General features: G+C 43.7%; 1 protein-coding gene across 1 annotated transcript; it reads left to right on the top strand.

Moving 5' to 3' along the window:
- Window positions 1-205: 205 nt before the first annotated feature.
- On the top strand, window positions 206-15,312 carry dnai3 (dynein axonemal intermediate chain 3). Its single transcript, XM_076170215.1, has 22 exons — window positions 206-292; window positions 404-442; window positions 2,883-3,067; window positions 3,295-3,399; window positions 3,514-3,642; window positions 3,784-3,983; window positions 4,169-4,285; window positions 4,400-4,596; window positions 5,142-5,269; window positions 5,661-5,750; window positions 5,983-6,069; window positions 7,762-7,881; window positions 8,760-8,833; window positions 9,052-9,199; window positions 9,415-9,511; window positions 11,698-11,804; window positions 12,277-12,337; window positions 12,783-12,913; window positions 13,189-13,396; window positions 13,705-13,796; window positions 13,965-14,084; window positions 15,142-15,312. Exons 1-22 carry the CDS (start codon window positions 232-234, stop codon window positions 15,268-15,270), a joined length of 2,625 nt encoding a protein of 874 aa, XP_076026330.1. The 5' UTR covers window positions 206-231; the 3' UTR covers window positions 15,271-15,312.
- The last annotated feature ends 4,719 nt before the right edge of the window (window positions 15,313-20,031 follow it).

Below are 20,031 nucleotides of genomic sequence, written 5' to 3'. Positions count from 1 at the left end.
TATTACGTGCACATTCTAGCTTCAACCACAAGATGTCGCTACACGCATTAGTGATGTTCTGATGTAGACTTGCAGTGAGTTCTGCTCTCAGTTCTGTTCTCAGGTTGCACTCGGTCAGACAACGATATTCTGTTTGTGTAGTGATGGAAATGTGTACTTTGGTGTAATTTGGCACATATACTGTATATTTTTTATCAGTCCCACATTAGTGAAGCAGTCTGAAGAGCCAGGATGCTTGACAAAAGCTCCAAAAGTGTTGCGAGCAGTCCAGGCAGTAAGGGCCGAGCTAAAGGTGAGCTCCTCATCATTAATGTATATAATTTATTTGTTGACATGTTTACCTTAAGATTCCAAATAAAAAGTGTAGGTTAAAAAATGAATTAACCTTTCCCTCCCTTTTTAGGGAAAAGGCTTCAGTCATCGTCGTGTGAAGAAACTCCTGGTAAGAGAATACCGTGCATTTTTATTTATTTATTTCACCATCCACAATGATAATATACTGTAGGATGAAAATGAAGGCAGGACATGCCTCTGATCACATTTTGATTGTGCTCAATAAAACTTAAATCCATTTCTACTCCTGTAATGCAAGGCACTTAAAACACATACACTCTAATACTCCAAAGTGATGATGTAATAAGAGTGGCATAACCTCATAATCGGAGACGTCATTGAGAAGTCAGAGAAGATGCTCTATGCATTCTTCTGATGTGATGTTGGGTGTATGGTTGCATAGCCTCAAGACATGCTCATGACTCCAGGTTCACTGGATCACTGCTCAGCTGTGCTTCTCTATTGTCTGTGCTTTGTGTATATTCAGCCTGCCAGCACAGGAAACAAGCTTTTGGTTAAAAAGAAAAAAAGAAATCACATCAGTCAAGTGTATCTGTTTACCATAGACTAGTTGATGGCTCTTATGACAATCCATGACATTGATGTTGAACTCACGTAGGACACAAAGAAGGTTGAGCTGAACACCTACACAATGTGATGGAATCAAAGTTCTACACAATCCCTGCAGTAAAAATGTCAATGTAACAAGACAAGCTTGTAATGTCCAATATGTAATTCATATAATGTAAATAAGCATCACATTGTACATTATCAGGGGGGGGGGGGTTATCAATAGTAATATTCACGGATTAGATGACAATATATTGGCACAAGACCAAACTCTTGGTCGCTGCAGGACGTCTTATCAGCTGATGATACCAGCGACAAATTTTAAAAACAAGTCTCAATAGAGCCTTGAGCCAGAATTGTGATATGGTCAAGCTCTGTTAGCCTCCGTGTTCATCTCGTCTCTGCGCTCTACAAATTCAGAGTAATTGCATTCTTGAGGGTTATGGAGCACAGCACCTCACGCTCCTCTTTGTCTCTCAAGCAAATATTTCCCATGAATACAAATGCCATAGTTGACACATTACTCTGTGACATGAAGGGTGTGAGTTTCCACTACAATGATTTGGCGTGAGGCCTCGGCAGTAGTGCGAGTGGAAAAGGTTGACACACCCAGCTAGGAAGTGGTTACTTAGGCTGTACTTGAGCATTCCCAGCGTCCCCTCAGCAACCTTGTGGAAAGACTTTGAAGAGAGAAACCGCAAAGCAGGACGAAAACTGTCATTATGCAAAGCCTTGTTTACGATATTGTGCCCTGGTCTGAGTCTGGGCTCATGTAGGTACAGGGGGGATTCTGTGTTGATTGTTTATTAAAAATTCTTTAGTGCGGTGGGGCTGTAATGTGGTTTTACATGGTAACAATACCCGTGAGATTCCCTAACTGAGCCATTTGTATCATAATTAATCTGCTTCACATGCCAGTGTAATACAGAAAAAAGGTAGCAGTGCTACCTTATACTGCAGAGGAAGAAGATGTTTGATATGGAAGCATGGGCCAGTTTACAGGGAGGAGCAGATGGAGGATTGTAGGAGTGTGTTTAATCATAAAATGCAGCTAACGATCTGTGTCACAGTCTGTGTCAGTAGTTTGGGCAACTCTTAAACTTATGCAATGTGTGATATGGCTTGTCTTCTGAACATCACTTTGTCCCTTAATCTGTCTATGAGAGGATTTTTTTAGAAAAAAAATTTGCTATAGATTTTGCTGAAAAATATCTTCTGCTTTTTCGGTAACATTTTACCTATTTTTTTTTTAATCTTTCAAAACATTTTTAGATTTGTTACATCATCATGAATTAATTTTAAAAGAAACAAATACAAATATTTCAGAAAGAAATCTGGGGAAAAGCTTTATATAAAATTTTGAAAAGTAATGAAAATATTACCCAAAATATGTTTATTCAACAAGTGTATAATAATATATAAAATAATATTTGTAAAAAATCAGTCATTTTCTGTGATCCTCGTGTCACATGTAATTTTTTTGTGTATGTGCCTTGGGACGTACAGCAGACGGGGACAGAAAGCAGCGTCAATGGAACAATGCAACATATCAATCAGACATAAGCAGTATTTAGTTTGTTGCAGCATTAACCACTGCCTTCATGTGATTATCTGAGCACTTGATTTTCAAGAACCACATTAGGAGAGCAGACGATGACAGCGGTTTGCTTTGTACAGTCTGGTGCAGACAGACAGAACACGCAGACATGCAAATTAAACCGACATACCTCATTATTACCTCAGTAAAAATATGCAGCATCTCACAACAGCACCTTGACTCATGGGTTATTGACTTGAGGGCTTACATGCCAGTAAAGGAGAAAGTGAGGCTCAGGTTTCACTGTTTGATGACAGTAGTGACTTGAACATGATTGAAGTAACATTTTGTACTTCAATCAAAGGTGAGGGTTCAAAACGCAGCTCACCTTCTATGCACCAAGCAGTCTCTCTCTCTCTCTCCCTTTCTCTCCACCCTCAAGATCACCCTGATGACATCTTCCCCTTGGTCCTGACATCAGCCACCCAGGAGCTTTTCAGTTGCCGCACTGACGAGGACGTCACGGCGGAGAACCCTCACAAGCTGTTGAGAAAAGACGACATCATACAGGACATGAAGACGAGGGCTGCAGTGTCAGATTTCAGCCCGGTGAAGCAGATTGTGCTGGTGAGGCTGATCCATTGTCATACTGATCACTCACAATACTCCCAAGCTTAAGTCATGATGTATAGACTCCAAGTTAAGGGCTGTGGGAACCGACAGAAAACCCACTGAACCTAATTGTCCTTACTCTCTAGATTGAATATAGGTGCTGACCACACACATTCATTAATTGCATTCACTGTAGGCAGAAACACGGTGTTAATCAAACACTATTTCTCTCTTGTTGACAGGACTATCCAGAGGATGAGCTGCTGCTAGTTTTTGACAGAGACTTCACCTATGGCAATAGTTTCTACTTAGTCCTGACACCAGAAGCCAAGGGCAGAATCCTGAAAGTAAGCCAGCGTTGCAGCCTAGGATCGCAATATGTGGAAAGGCTTCACATTTGAAAACGGTCAAAAATCATTTTCTGAGTCGTTGTACCGTATGTTTGTCTCTGTGTGCTGCAGCCTCCAGAGCCTGAGACGCCTGAAGTGTTAGAGAGTGAACTCAGTAAAACACCAGAACCAAAGCAATGGTTCTCTCTTGGGAGTGAGCGGGAGATAGAAGCAGAATCTGTCAAAGAGTCGAGAGAAAAGGTACGGGAACAAAACACACACACAGGCTGAATATAAATGGCATATTTTGCACATAAAGGCAGCTTGCTATGCTTACTATTTTATTATTCATCACCGTCCTCCTTTCTGACCTCTCTGTGCCGCCTCCTTTTCCACATCAAGCTGTGTTACAAGTTCTCCAGGGTGAGGAGGAAGTTTGGGGTACCCATCTGTTTTGCTGACCGTAACGTGGCAGATGCTAAGGATGGCTTCATACAGTGCCCATCATACCAAGACCCCCGATTGTTCATCAAGCAGATGGAGCGGGACTGTGGGACGCAGCATGTTCCCCAACTGCTGAGCTCCACTACTCAGACACAGTGGTAGGCTTGGAAATACATGAAGCAATTTGTATTAGGATCTACAAGGAAAACAAGCACCAACAGTTTGATTGAGCCTTACGGCCTTTTTTATTTTGACACAGAAAACAAAATCACACTTTTTGCAATTTAATATCAATGTGACTCATATCTGCAGTGTGTTGAGTACTTTTCATTTGATTTTACAGGAAATTTCAAAAGAGTATGTCGACACAGTGTGAGCCCCGAGAATTAAGCGAGGAAGAGAAGGAAAACATCCTCCAGTCTGAGAGTCTGAAGAATTTCTGCAACTTGGTGACCCCCAGGTAGTCAATACAGTATAGGACGACAGAGAGCCAATCCTCCATTGACCTCACGCAATCATCCAAGTTTACTGAACTACACTGTATAAACTTGAAGTACGATTTTAATCTTTGCAGGGTCTTGCTCGCCCTCCAGCAGAACGAGATTATGGGCGAGCTTTCTGACGAGCGTGGGGGTGTCGGGACTGGAGCCGAACACAGTGACTGGACTGAGAAGGTGTCAGACGGTCTCATGCTGTGCCAAGCCTTTGCACACCTGAAGTACACCAAAGGGAAGAAAGTCAGCTGTATTCACTGGCACCCAAACATCCAAGGTAAAATTACATTTCCTCATACTAAACAATAACTTAGTCTTTCTATTCCTAAATAGCTCCACCCACCAAAACAAATGGTGTATGATGTCAGTATTGATACGTGAGACCAAACATAATGGTGCTTAGCTGCTCATTAAAATGAGGTGGGTCTAGTGTTAGGTACTAAAGAGTTCAACAACAGCAGGTTATGGTTTTAAGTGTCCTTGTATTTTGTTTTGACATATTGACAAGGTAGCGTTGATGGACGATGCAGGCAGTGAATGTAAATATAAATCCCAGTTCATTGCAAAGGCATTATTCTTAATCTCCGCTGCTTCAAAATGTTTCCCACCTGTCATCACTTCTCCTCGTAGGATCGTCGTATGACCCAGAATGTTAATACCAGCATCATAATATGTCATCAGAGCTGTTTTCAAACTCTGGATCAAGAGTTGATCCAGCAATTTCTCAATCAGCAGAGTCAGAAAAGCTTTGCAAACACAGCAGGGACATGTTTTGCTGATTCCGTGCAGTGGTGACGTCTGGGTTCTTTTGTATTGCTTCAGGTGTGATCGCTGCGTCCCTAACGGAGAAAATACAACCGGAGGAGCCAAACAACGAGTCCAGCACCACCACGGCTCCCAGTCCACCTTTCATTCTCTTCTTTAAATTCTCCCATCCCTCAGACCCCCAGGTATGGAATAAGTTGATTGCTGCCTAAGAACATAGCAGGTTCATCTAGGGAGCTGTGGAGAATCAGAGACATGATGCAATTCAAATATTTGTGTAGCTATTGAACTTCTGGAGGCCAGTTTTAATGTAAATCTTAATGGCTTCAGCAGATTTAAATTTGAATATTTATGTGATCCATCACACTCCCAGGTTTTCCCCTCTTTTTTTTTCGCTTGGTGAAATGGAATCATACTGTATGCACTCGGTTTTGTGGATTAAAAGCTGAGCTCTTGTGTGCAGAGGCTAGGATAAATAAATACTGGGGGATGGCGAGCGGCCCGATACATGAAAGTTTCCACTTTGAAATGTAATATCTCTGCCTTGGGTATTTGGGTTCTCTGTGTTGTTTGCAGTTGCTGCTGGAGTGCCCAGACGACATTTTTGCCTTTGAGTTCTGCCCCTCTGATCCAAATGTTATTGTTGGCGGCTGCAGGAACGGCCAGGTGCTGACTTTTGATTCTGCATCTCTGCCTTTAGTGTTCAGCTCTATTGTACCGCACCATTTCATCACTCATCTGTTTTCTCTCTCATGCCTAAACTCCAAGAGATTATAATAAAAAGAGACAATTAACAATGTTTCTATTTGTATCTACTGTATCATTCTGATTCCTGTTTTGGATTGTTTTGCAGCAGACTCAGATGTTGTAACTGAATTTGTTGCTTCTTTTGTCCCAGGTTGTGTTATGGGACATTTCCACTTATGTCACTCATTTGCAAGGATCTGGTGGTAGACAGATGAATTCTGGCAACGCCGGCACGTTTGTAAGTACCCATATCATCTTCCTGGTCCTCTTTAAATGTCTCTGATGTCAATATGAGCGTGCACGCCATGTCTGTTCCTGGTATATTGTATGAGGTATCGGTTACAGTTCGTCTTTGGTTGGTAATGTCACAATTCAAATAGGGGTGCTGAGATTATTAAAGAGTTCTGGATGCAGGCAATTCTGCTGTAAAGACAGGCTGTGCTCTGCAGTGGTGCTGTGCAGCAGAGGGAGAGAGAGAGAGAGAGAGAGAGAGATGATGATATGTTGGGTCCCTGGCTCACTAGCCTCTCTCCTGATCCCCAGTCTTTCATTAGATGGGAATGCAGTGGCCTAATGGTTCTTTTCAAGCCAGCCGCAGCTGTCAAAACTACTTCCCCAGCCCGGGTAAAGCCAGGGGTAAATCTCAAAGCGAGCTAACGAAAGAAGCCTAATCAGCATCACATCACGCAAGACACCTCGAAATATCCGACCAGACTTCAAAGAGATTTTCACTTCACATCTTTCACGTCCCAGTGGACAAATGTTATCATGGAATATCTGCTCTGGTTGATGCTGTTATGCATGAGACAGGAGAGGTTGAGTTAATGACGTGGGACAAAGACGGAGTCCAGATTTAATCCCACAACACAACAAGTACAATGAAATGCACCTTAGCCTATGGAAGACGTCCACACACCAAATAATAAACCAATTCTGTCCCACAAAACCTGACCTCTGCTGACATCTTCCAGTCGGCTGCTATATTTAAATAGACACATATGCCCCCACCATCCACTCCGTTTGCTTTTTGTGTGTTTTTATTACCTCTACAGCAGAACAGCTGTCTCCATCCCTCCCCTCCTTTTCTCTCATGCTTTCCCCTCTCCCGCCCTCCCTGCCTCCCTCCATTCTCCGTCCCTCTGTTTACTCTCCATTCTCCAGAATCAACAGCATCGGCTCACACAGTCCAGCTGTTACACAAGGTTGCAATCTACCTCTGTAGTTTGTCCCCATACAGCAGATAACCCACAGGCAAATCAGATTGCTTCTCTCCTGTGTGTGTTTGCAGTGTAAACAGTGGTAGCTGTATCTTCTAAAAGGCTTTATTACTGAGCTGAGTGCTGTGAAAGGTGTGCTGCACATGCATCTGTCGCTTAGCTTGTTGGGTTAATGGAGAATTTAAATCTCCAAGTGTGCGTTTGTGTTTTGTTCCCACCATTTTGCTGAATAAATGAAGCTCACAGTTAGCATGCAGCTAACATGGCAGGCCAGTGGTGCAGGCTTTAATGAAAAGCAGAAACAGGTTTCAATGGGAGTCAAAGTGGAAACTACTAGCTTTCAGCTAAAGAACACAACATGGAAAATCCTGAGCTGCTATATTCTCTTTTAATCAGTGATAGCATCTAGTATTGTACTAACTGTGTCATGAATGATAAAGTTACTGCCACTAATGTTCTCTTTAATCTGTCATAGCCGCACAAATGCCATACAGCGTTCCAGAGAAAACCATTTTGTTCATCTGTCTTGATTAAAGGCATATGGGTTTTCTGGCACAATGTAAATATTTAGTTTTGTTTACAGCATTGAAATGCACCGCAGTAACAGTTTAGGTTTGATGGTCACCGTTGTTTAAATCCTTTCTGCGCGGAGTGAATAGCCAGAGCTGAGCTCACTGTACACGCTGTGCCCTTTGTGTCTAACCTCTCATCAGGACTTGGAGGAGAAGGGGGAGAGCGAGACCCCTATCGTGCACCACTGTGCTGTGTCCGCCTTACAAAGCAGCCACAAAGCGCCAATTACTGATGTCCAATGGCTGCCACAAACATTTGAGGTACAGGAGGGCTGAGGGGCTGAAGGGGACAATCAGAAGCATGAAACTAAACAAGCAGAATACTCGTTTCTAAGTGAGCTGTTCCTTGGATGTCAGCAGTGCTCGCAGCCTCCACACATTTCATGTAGCAGTGCACTTTCACAGCGTTATCTCCAGGAACAAAGAGTGTTTTTGTACGAATGTTGAGCAAAGCTTTGAGTGGCACATTCTTTAATGGTTTCCTGGATCTCAAGCTTCTTTTATCATATCTAATGTAAACACTTTCTAACATACCGGGGACAACTAAAGCACATAAATGCATTTAGGCCTGTGCACATAAATCACACACTGATAGCAAAAACACTAACACTAAAAGGGTCAGGTTCATTTAATGATTTCTCCATCTAATTTTGAATATTGACTCAAGGGTTTTTAATCTGATTAAGGCTAAAAGCCTCTGGAGAGTAAAGGTCTCTAAGATCTAACAGGATTTAAGGAAACGGTGGAGTCTTCAGTCGGAGAGGAGCAGAGGTTATGAAGGTGACAGTGCACAGGCCTAATATCATCGAACATGACTGTACACGACACTCACTGATAACTGAGGAACTGCTGCCAATGTGCTCTTTGATTTACTGACGCTACGCTGTTTGGTCTTCTGCCAAACACCAACTGTGTAATGCCTGTAACTATAACAACATCTTTGTTATTGGACTAAGACTTCAGAGGGACTAATCACTTATTAGGATTTATAGCCCACAATCAGATTAAAGTGTGTTTTTAAGATATTACAGCTATGAAACAAATAAATCTGGGGAACACCAAGCTCCTCATGTATACTGACGCGATGCTCAACCTAATAGACATTTGTTGGTTTTTGGTAACTGTGTGTGTGTGTGTAGGTGACCAGGATGGGTGTACCAGTGGAAAATAAGGCTAACACATCTGTTCAAGTCGTCACCTGCTCCCCTGACTGGTAGGGCTCATACAAAGAAAAATGTATTCTGTTCTGTCAGGTGAGAGCTGAAATGTAATTAATGAAATGCTGTCAGCCCATCCCTTATATAACTCTGTAAGGCTTGGAGACTTGATTTAAGAGGAATGCAGGCTTGTTTGTATAGCTTCCTATCATCGGACAAAATGCCTATCTTCTCTCTCTCTCTGGAACATCCTTGTACCTGTCTCTCTCGTTAGCTCCATAATGTTCTGGGACATTCGGATTCCTAAAATATTGAACCAGCCTGTCTCAGTCTTAAAGCAGAATGTGGAGGAAATGCCCCAAGTGAAGACCGTCCCCAACCCTTTCAAGCACCTGGACCGGACCTGGAAACCACTGTTCAAGGTGACCCATATGAACTGACATATCATTTCTCCCAACTACTTTAAAAGAACCTTTACATGACTCATATATATGTAGGTTCAGTCAATGCTTCTTAGTGTATCATTTACGTGTGGACAGTTTGTGCTATTTTCTTTTTTTTTCTAAAAGTAATAACGTGTCACGGTTGTCACTTCTTCAGATGTCCAAAGCATTCTTCTCCTCTCTTTATGTGTCAGGTTTCTCTGCCCAAAATCGATACCAGTGGGGAATACGCTCCTTTGAAGTTCAACCTGGAACCCTACACCGGTGACGGTCATTCAGGTAGGAACGCAGGTGAGGGATCTTCCCCCCGAGGCGGCTTTAGTTTATCTGCTGCTTCTGCACCTGCCCTCCTTTCCACCAAGCAGAGTTCACAATAATTACATGTTGGATATAGTATAATAAATGTATGTATCCTTTGAGTTACCTTTGCTATAGGTGTTGAATAGAGTTTTGTCCACTACATTCCTGAAATTTTCGCTTTTTGTGACAAAGTAAACAAACATGGCAACATATATCTGGAATCCTCCCATTAGAATCCTCAGGTGAAATAGAACAGATGTGAGTGTATAATGACCATAACAAACATTACTATCTCCTGCCTTGGAGTTCTCAGAAATTATGTATGCGTGTGCGAGTGCGTGTGTGTGTCTGAATGTTTGGCTGGTTTATCCGCACGCCTTTTGGTTCCAGATCCTTTTTTTTTTTCCTCTGCTCTGGATGGTTGAGCACAGCGATCAGTGGGGCACGGCCTGCTCGCCCTCAGGTCCTCTCGGCCTCCCTGTCTGCTCTCGTCCCTCCTCCGGTTTCATATCACTTTTATTAAGTGATACTTGCAAGACAAGGGCCCCTCATAGTCACGGCGTATTAGCCACGCTGTCAGCTCTTTGCAATATGCTGCTCCAAGTCCTCGAGGAGCAGGAGATGTTCCTGTGAGCTCTGGCTGGTCAAGAAGAGGCTCGTCTTTGTGCGGTCCGAAGGTCTGCCTCTGTAAACACGGCTTTGGCGGCTTGCAGTTATGGAATTAATACACTTGCTAACTCAGGCAATAAACCTGCTATGTTTTTCAGCAACCTTCAGGTAGTCTGTAATTAGATTTTAATGAATCCCTTTGTGATTCATACTTTGCTGTTACTTAAGATGTTTGACTCATTGATTGAGTGCCCCCGCCCCCTCCTTGGCATCTGAATCTTTGCTCTCTGTTCAGGATTTTGCTCTACCTTGAGCTTTCTCCAACTGACAGGCACACACACACACGACTGGATTCACTTCCTGTTAAAGTAGTAGTGACTGCAGAGGGCTCGCACCTGTGTAGGTTCCACATCAATATTTTAGACGAGACTAAGAAATCATCATTTCTGCCCTCACTGCCCAAAAATCGGGAGGCATTTTGAAGTACAAAACTCAACCAGTTGACCAATGGAGAAGCTGCTGTTGCTGTCGCCTATATAGCTTATGGAACCACTTCATTACAACTCCAAAGTAATCATCGGAACTTTATTAATTGTTTCATGCTCAGAGTAAGTTCAACCACTTTTTGAAGTGAAGGATTTGTTTGTTATTGGTTATGGTGTTTCACTGCCACATACAGGTCCAATTGTTGAAAGGAATGAGCAAATGTATGTTCGCGGGAGGAACAGAAAATGCTTTGCCAATTGATACCAATTTTGTCAAACTCAAAATGAGGTGCATGTCAACTGTGTATCATTCATTGGCATTGCTTCGGTCATTTATACTTATTTGATTTTTTAGGGACAGCAGTGTTGAGTTATTTATTTTCTCTACTGATTTGAGAGGCTGTTCTTGGTTTGTTCCTGGATGTTTGATCAGAATAAAGCAGGCTGTAGCTGCGCTGCAAAGTATCGTCTGTCTCATATCTTTGCACACATCTTAACCAGGCGAAAGTGGCTGATTGGGGAATCTGATCGGCTCTTCTAGGGCCAATCTAACACAGTGAGGGTGGGACGTGATTGGGAGCAACCCGCCGATAAGGGGGTGTGAACGGATAGTCCTGCACTCTCCCCGACACACAGTTAGGCTTTTGTGATGTCACCACCAACCCTACCTGTCTCAACCCTCCCACCCTTCTCCCTTACTGTCCCCCCTTCCTGTCCACAACCCTCACACCCGCCTCCGTGTCTTCTCCCCTTTGTTTCCCAGTCTTCTTGTATCCCCTCCCCTCCCTCTTCTATACCCCCTTTTCTCCTGCCGTAGTGATGCTCATGGTCAGATTACAGCACTAACACAGAAACAACACTGCTCATTTTGTTCTCATTTCCTTACCTTGCCTTATCTAATGCGAGGTGAAGTTCAGTCTTTCCTCCCTAATCGTTGTCGACCAAAGTTTTTCCTCTACCCAAGAAATTTGCTCAATGCTTGCAACATTAGATGCACTACACTCACCCCAATCAGTTAGGTCCATGTTGCCTTTCTTGACTGTTCACTTTCTCTTACCTTTCACTCCTCTTGTACCGTGACAGGCGGAGGGTCAGAGGTCATCCCAGACTACAGCCAGCTCAGAGTGCCCTCAGCCAAAACAGCCAAACCTCTGGAAGATGTTAATACCAAGATATTTATTGGGACAGAGGTAGATATTTCCTTCAGATTCTCTTCCTGCTGTAATATGACTTTAGTTGGTCAAAAATACACGAAAAAATATAATGCTGCATTAGAATTCAGTACAGCACAACCTTTCATTATATTTCCATGTACAATGAATAATAAATGTCTTCTATTAAAACTAAAAGACAAACAATATATCACAAAAATGACTTTCAGACTACAGCAGATACAAATTTGTTCACTGCAGTAAAGTGATCCTGAAGCCTGCACCTGTAAATGCTGCATTAAAATTACAAATAACCTTTAAAGTTAGATCATTTGTACTTTTGTATAAACAAGCTGAACATCTTGGAACGCCTGCTTCAAGCCAGTACAGACATATTACCCCTCTACCACCACATCTATAAATAACCCTGCGAGGGAGAATACAATGTGTGCAGGTTTATTACACGTCTCGGAGTAACATGTTCCACAATGTGTACTTTAACTGCCAACAGGACGGGGAGATTGTTTACACAGACTGGAAGTTGGAGAAAGACGACTCTGGACGACTGCACAGTGAGTCTCCTGGAGAGCTATTATCAACTTTAACAGGGACATAAACAGTGTTTGGCTACGGCTCATGTACATCTCACATCTGACCAATTTCCAAAGCAGGCCGGTGTTGGATATTTATAAAATACCTCCATAAGATTCAAACAGTATGTGTAGTTTTTGTTTAGGCAGATTGTTCACTACAGTGTTGAGACAGAACAAACCACTAAGTACTTTTTCTAGCGTTATTAATTTTTTATAACCGTCTTTACTTTGCGTGGACTCCATCCTCGTCTGGCCGGGCGTATTATTTGATGATCCTTATAAATAAGTAAATCACTTACAGGGACACCGAGGCTTAATTGGCCCTCATGATGCTTTGTCCTGTTGCCAAATTGCAGCCAAACACGGCTCTGTACCCTCTCGTCTTTTTGTTCTGCTCGTGTCTCTCCCCTCTCCCCTCTCCCAGGTGCCAAGCCTTTGCATTGCTTCAGCATCCATCACCGGCTGGTGAATACGGTACAGCGGTCGCCCTTCTTCAAAGACATTTTTTTGACGACGGGGGGCTGGAACTTCGCCATCTGGAAGGAGGGCGTCATGGTAACAACACCCGCTGCTTTAACCACAGTATCTGTCAGCGAAAAAACGTCAACTGCAACCTGTGCAGCTCTGCTTTCTCATATACAAACGAATAAAACCAGCTACTTCAGTTACGTTCTGGATTTCTGGATTTTGTGTCAAAAGCATAAAATACAGAGACAGCATCCAAGCACACAAGTATTATTTCAGTGTGTCACAGTGCAAATGATGATATTGATACTTCATCAGATTGATTGCCTATTAAAGGCAGTGACTCAGTTTGACCTCTTATCCAGGATGGCCCCATAATGCAGCCACACGGTTCAGACCAGCAGTGCACTGTGGGATGCTGGTCCTTGTCCCGGCCAGCTGTCTTCTTCATCGGGAAAGAGGACGGCAACATCGAAGTGTGGAACCTGCTGGAGAAGACCAGTGGACCCTCACAGGTCCTCACCCATGTCACCACCGCCAAGATCACCTGTCTCAAACCCTGTATTGTATCCCGTGAGTTACTGCCTGTAAATCAGCTGAGTTTGGATTAATTATTATGCACACTCGGTTTCAAAGTGCAAAATCATGTAGCCACAGCTTTGTTTATGCCAAGTCTACCCAGTATCCCATCAGAATACTTGTTTTTAATTGTACAAGCCAAGAGGTCTGCCACTCAATTGATTAGATTCCATTAAATAAATCCACGTGTTGCCCTGGGTCAACAACAACAACATCGTCGCCTCATTTCTGTGATGAGAAATGTCATCTGAGGTGCAGCAGAGTTTTCTTTAAGTGCTTAAAGTTTGATTTTGTTCCCACAGCAAAGCCGCACTTCCTGGCGGTGTCGGACAATCTTGGAATGGTTCGGATTTTTGAAATCCCCAAGACGCTCTACAATCCCAAAAAACATGAGGTGCGACGGGCAAACATTGTCCTGTAGAAGCAACTTAAAGGCGATTTAACTCTTTCTGTTTATACTTTGGTCAAAATGGAGGAAATGAGATGTAGAAACATTTTGAAGATGCAGCATACTGCACCTCCAGACTGCTAACCAATGCATTTCTTCTCTCTCTGTGTGCAGCTTGTCAATGTGAAGAAATACTTTGAGGGCGAGGTGGACAGGTTGAGGGATTTTGTGAGAACGGAGGAAGCGTGGGTGAAACAGAAGAAGGAGGAGGACGAGGAGCTCAAGAAGAAACCGGTGAGAGGTGGATGGTGGTGTGAGTCAGAGTTGATAGCAGTATTGTTACAGCCAAAGACAGAGGAGGAAGTGCATGTCAGTTGCTCTCTCAGCGATCAGTAATTGGCTACATTAAGGCCTTGAGCAAGACCCTGCAGTGAGTCCTGACCTCACCCTGCTGGTTTTGCTGCAGGGTCCTCTGAATGGTACAGAGTTACGCACAAAATGGCTTTTATTGACCCAGTTAAAATTGCTTACACACAGTTCAGTTGAGACAGAACTGAAAAAGTCTATCCTCCTTTTGAACCGACTCTCTCGCTCTCTCTGCTTCCCTTCATATTTAATTCATTCTGGTGGTTATTTGATCCCCGGCGTCAGGGAGGGTGTGGTTATTGACAGCCGCTGCCTAGTAGTCTGTCACACGTTTGGCTTTGAGCCGACTACAGAAGCAGAATGTTTGCGTGTTTGAGGCTTGGAGAACTGATGGTGGTTATGAACACAGAGCACATTTTGTTTTGCTGTTTATTTCCTTCTGTTTGTGGTTATTTTTCCCCAAGCAGGCCTGATTTCTCACAAATATTGTATTGTTCTGATCGCTGCCTGAGTTGGCGACTCGATGACGTGAATTAAAGTCGAGTTCTAATACTTGATGAAGACAAGATTCCCAAGAATTTAATACAAATACGGAATGATTGCTGTTTTCATTTGCGTGTTTGTGAGCATGTGTCTGTAGGTTTTTGTCTCATCTCTGTGTGATTAGACTAAAAATGTAATGAAAACAATCATTAAACAAACCCTCATCTACCCTCTCCATATTGAAGTTGATTATCCTTGCAAGATGCTGCAAGTGGAGAGCTATACTCAATGGGGTGATTGCAGCATAATTTGTTTTCACTGTGTCATATTTGCAATAGGTTAATGTGGAAGTGTGCTCAAACTGATAATTAAACTGATTCAATTCAAGTTGTAACATGTGAACAAGATCTGATCAAAGTATCGGCTTTGGGGTGATGAGGAATGTTAAAGTTGGTATTCTCCAGCTTTGTGTGACTCCATTTCTGCTCTGTTGCGTCCACAGGAGATCTCCAAGCCATCGGACACCCAGGAGAATGAAAAGGAGGACGCCAAGGAGTACGAAGATTACTTGATGTTGGAGGAAGCCGTCCTTAAGGCTGCGGGTCTGCACAGGAAGTCTGATCCCTCCTAACGTGATGTATTTTTAAGAGATTGTGTTAACTATTTTTATTAAAAACCTGCAATCTGTCTTTCAATCTTAAGTACAAACTGTTGCTGTTCATTATTTTTAGTCTTTTCTTGATTAGGAATGAAACCAAAGCCGCCCTGAAGGACCACGATTCTACCCGTGATGTTCAAACAGTCCTCGGCTGAGAGCTTCAGGGTCACCAGTGGATTGTTTTCACCCACCCCCCTGAGATCTAGTTACTGGGTAATGTCATCCATTAGCCCATTAGGATCCAGTTTAGAATACCCGACCTTGACAGAAAATCATTTCATGGCTCTTTTGTTTCGTGACTTTTATATGCTTTCGTTGTTGAAAGGTCAACATTAAAGAAACACTAGCAGTTTAGGGAATACACTTATTTGATGTTTTACTGAAATAATGTGAAATTGAGCTATGTGCTCTCAGATCAGGTCTGGAACGTGTTTATTAACATATTAATAAGACGGATAGTTTACCTCTATTTCTAGTATTTGGCCTGAGCTGGGTTGTGTTATACATATGACATTTAAAGGGCACATTTCTGAAATTGTTCCTTTAACAAAATTGCTACTACACCTCAGGTCTATGTAAGGTCTGCATACACTTGGATGGAGGGATGTCTCATCAGACTGACCCAGACAAAAAGTCATAATGGAGCTTTGTCACCACCCTGCTGTGAGAGTCATCTAGCTCCTGTCTAATTGTTTAATCGCTTCCATCTGGAATGTCCCAATTATGAAACATATTTCTTTGAGGAGCTACACAGGGGAAACAAAGGTTCCAGAGAGTAAGGATGCAAACCTCCCAGTGCAGTCCAGCATGTCGAAACAATCTGATTGTCGTTAAACACACGGGAAAACAAAGACACGATGAGATGGAGCAGATAGGAGAGCGCCTCGCAAATGGAAACACTGATGTAATCCTGATGACCGCCACTACAAAAGCAGCCAGGTTGCGTGACAAATGCCTCCCACCCGGTGGACACGTAACTGTCCGCATGAGTATGAAAGAGAACATCCACAGGAACGTCTCTTGACACCCAGACGCTTGATGTGCAGACAGAGAAGCATAACATCATCTTAAGGGGGTGTGATGGAATCTCCTAACCAAGTTAATGTCTGTATATTTTCAACAGCTATCCACGCCTACTATCACAACACGAGACTCAAAAAGATGACGGATCCATTTCCTTTGTACTCCCATGATAGGATCATTATAATTCAGCGATAGTCATCTTGGATCTTCCAGTGAAAAATAGGACAACTAAGCAGGAAGTATCGTTCCAGCTCTTTGGTCTCTCCATTAGCTTCGCTCCCACATGGTGATGAATAAGGAGTGCAGGGTCCACCTCAGGTCAAGAGCAACTCAACAGACCCATAGTCACCACTGACAGCCGGTGTCATGCCAAAAGAGAGGTTGGAGAGACGGCAGGAGGTCACTGCATAATATGGGGCAGCTGTCTTACACTGTGGCTGAGAAGGATAGGAGACGAAATGAATAGCTTCATGCGAATGAGTGGAGAAAGCAAGAGTAAAGAGAAGACGGTTAAAGATGACTGTAGGAGCGATTGAGCAGCGGTGACAGGTCGGTGTGTTCACATCCAGCCTCCTCAACGGAAGTGAGATGAGGCTCCGTCCCGCAGATTAAACACCACGCCACATTACAAACTTCACTCTCGCCATGACTCATTCACGTGGACGGTGCTGTCACAGAGCGGACGAAGGGGGTGGAACAGTGTAAAGAATGGGCTGATGTGAGGGTCCACCGAGGCAGGCGTCCATATGGCCCCTGAGGCACAAGCGAGGCCAGGGTGACAAAAGGGGCCTCTGCTCTCCAGTCGTCCCCCCCTCCTCAAACCTCTCTGGGAATTCAGTTTTGCAGGCCCCCCGCTCCTCTCCGGAGCCTCTCACTTTCTCCCAGGCCAGCTCAGGAATGTGCTGCTGCCTTCTGCGAGTCAACACACACACATACACACAGATGGAGTATCTTCACCCTCGCTGCCCGGTATTATTGTAATAGCCGATGCAAAGAATGTTTTGCAGTCGAGTAAGCTAGCGTGCAACGTAAACACGAGTGGCTTATCTGTAACGCTCCAAAGTTTTAGACAATGCAGCACAGCCATAAACCCAATGACCCCCACTGTTAAGAAGGGTATTCATGGTGTCAGATTCCCCTCACTTGATTTCTTCATCTGAGCCCGAGAGATTTCCCGAACATTAAAAGAGAAGATCTTGAACTAAGGGGGGGTGTCAAACAGCATGGGTGCCTGCCGTCCACTTTTTATCACCAGATCTTCAAAGTTTCTAAGCCAAATCCTGGGAAACAATGCGAGCAGGTGCTGGGCAGGAGGAGCTGTAAATCTGGCCTGCTGAATTAAGCCATTGCCTTGGCATTGTTCTGACTGGCCTCCTAGCCGCTCCTGCTGGGGTGGGTGTTAGGTGGTGTTGGGCGGGTGGTGGGGGGGTGTTGAGAGCAGGAGGAGGAGGCTGCACAGGAAAATCTCTACAAATGATGTGGGGGCACCATCACAAGCCGTGAAGGAATGTGTATACGACAAAGATGAGAGCAGAGTCAAGTAGCTACCACTTTGAAAAGGACAGCAAGGGGTTAATACAAATCCATACGTGACCCTTTCCTTTCCAGCAGAACAACACACTGACATCTACTAAAAGAAGACGAGTGTAAATGAGCTGCCTCCATTTGCTGAAGACACCAAGAGGACAATCAAAACTTAAATATTTGTTCACCAATGCTTCACCATGAAGTTGTGTCTCTTTAAAAAACCTGTGAGACGCTGGTGGTAGGTTTCATTAGTTGACCTTTGACCTCATAAGAGATCAGGTGACCAGGGCACTGCTGTGGAATGTTCCCTTTTGACTCCTTTTCATTTTCTAATTTCAAAGCTCTCGACAGTTTGGATTCTTGACATTTTACCAGCCACTCTTGAGGTCTTCAGGGCAGAGCGTAACACAGCGTAGGGGTTCAGACTGTTAGCATGCTGCGCTAAAGTACGGGATAATGTACTTTCAGTGATGGACAATATGTTAACTCATTTATTATAGGGCTAGCTAAAGAATAATTTCCCACAGTATATCAAATTCCACAGAACAAAAGAGACCTATTTGTCACTCCGTGCTAGTTTAGCAACCGTGCTGCTACGTAAACAATGGCAGCAGTTGAACCTACTATCTAGCATGCATACTGTACATACATGTATGCAGCCTATTTAAAGTTGAACTGTGCTTCTGTTAACTTTGAAGTGGATCGTCTTTTGGGATTTTGTTGTTGACATGTTTTCCAAACTACTAAAGGTTTAGTCGCGGCAATTCAAAGAGAAAGTTCAAGCTCTCTTTTAACATGTGTGAGGTTAAAACTCTAAATTGTACCCAAGAAAAAACTGTGAGGATGAAAGCAAGAGCAATTCTTTCATCGGTGAAGTCCACCGCAGACAGTGATACAAATACTGTTTGTGGAAAGTTTACGCCACCATGAAAGTTAATTTGTGCGCAAACCGCAAAACATGAATCCACATGATTTTCATTTTTGCCCTAAGGAAAAGAGGTCATTGTAGCTTGTTCCTCATCAGCATCAAGCTAAGTTTTGGTGGTGACAGCTGGAGAGTGTCATGCTGACAGCCGGCAGACGATAACATACCCTAAGATACCAACCATATCCCTTCGCTTCCTCTCAGGTGAACAAAGTTATCACCGCGGCTCGTATCAGCATGATGCTAAAAGCAGGCAGGAGGAGGAATCATGGGTAAAGGTGTGCCACCTGCAAACTTATCAAACCAGGGAGGCCCTAATCTTGTCCCTGGGCCCGACCACAGCTGCCATCAAGGCCTCTTTTCAGTCTCACCTTTCACATTTTTCTCTCCTATCAAGCGGAGCAAACCCTAACCCTCATCCTGTCCTCACGCTGAAAGGAGATTGCTCTTTTCTGGAGGAGCGGGAGGGAGAGAGGTGATGAGCAGCTTACCTCTAGGAGGGATTAGCCTTATTAAAATGAAATATTCTAGTCCTGAGTGACAGAGCAATGGAGGGTGGAGGAGGGAAGAGTCTGGGCGGACAGAGAGAGGGCCTACGTTGTGTGAGGCCCAGCCTGAGGATCTGAAGCGCCGCTCCTCTGTGTTCTCCTTCCCGCCATTCTTCACTTTCACCTCTCGCTCTCTCCTCATCTTCTCCCCCCTTTGCTCTGCTCTCTCATCATCACCGCGGTCCAGAACAGGGCTTCTAGCAGGCGGATCTGTCAGCAGTGCATGGAGAGATCTGCCCCAAGGCTCTCAGAAGCGCTGCCAAGTACAGAGGCTGGACCATGGGGAACAAAAGACCCCCAAAAACACATCAAAAAGGCTAAGACTTTGGTAAAATGTGTTTAATAGCCTTCCTATTGAAGGGCCCTGCATGTATGGAATGTCTGCCTGGGGTCACCCGGTAAAAGTTCTCAGCAATTACCAAGGCTTAGCTATGGCGTGTTTATTATAAGCGCTGAATGGCGCATATGTACTGCGTGCAGGAAAGATAGAGGCTTTCCCGATTTTTCTTTGTAATTTGTACCGAACGAAATGTACACTATGTTAATCCTTGTGTGGAACATAGAGGCACGATGAAATGAGACAAAGTGAGAAGTGCTGAGTGAATCTGAAGATTAGTATGTACATCCTGTGCTTCCTTCCAGTCTAGCTCCTGGGATATAAATGCCATCTCACACTATGCAAAGGTATAACAGGTGTGATATAATTGTAGT

Source organism: Genypterus blacodes, unplaced genomic scaffold (assembly GCF_046128005.1).
Source record: "Genypterus blacodes isolate CSIRO-AG114 ecotype Tasmania unplaced genomic scaffold, CSIRO-AGI_Gbla_v1 ptg000215l_1, whole genome shotgun sequence".
Classification (NCBI taxonomy): domain Eukaryota; kingdom Metazoa; phylum Chordata; class Actinopteri; order Ophidiiformes; family Ophidiidae; genus Genypterus; species Genypterus blacodes.
The sequence above is the reverse complement of the archived record's forward strand: the minus strand, read 5'-3'. Positions and strand labels throughout refer to the sequence as shown.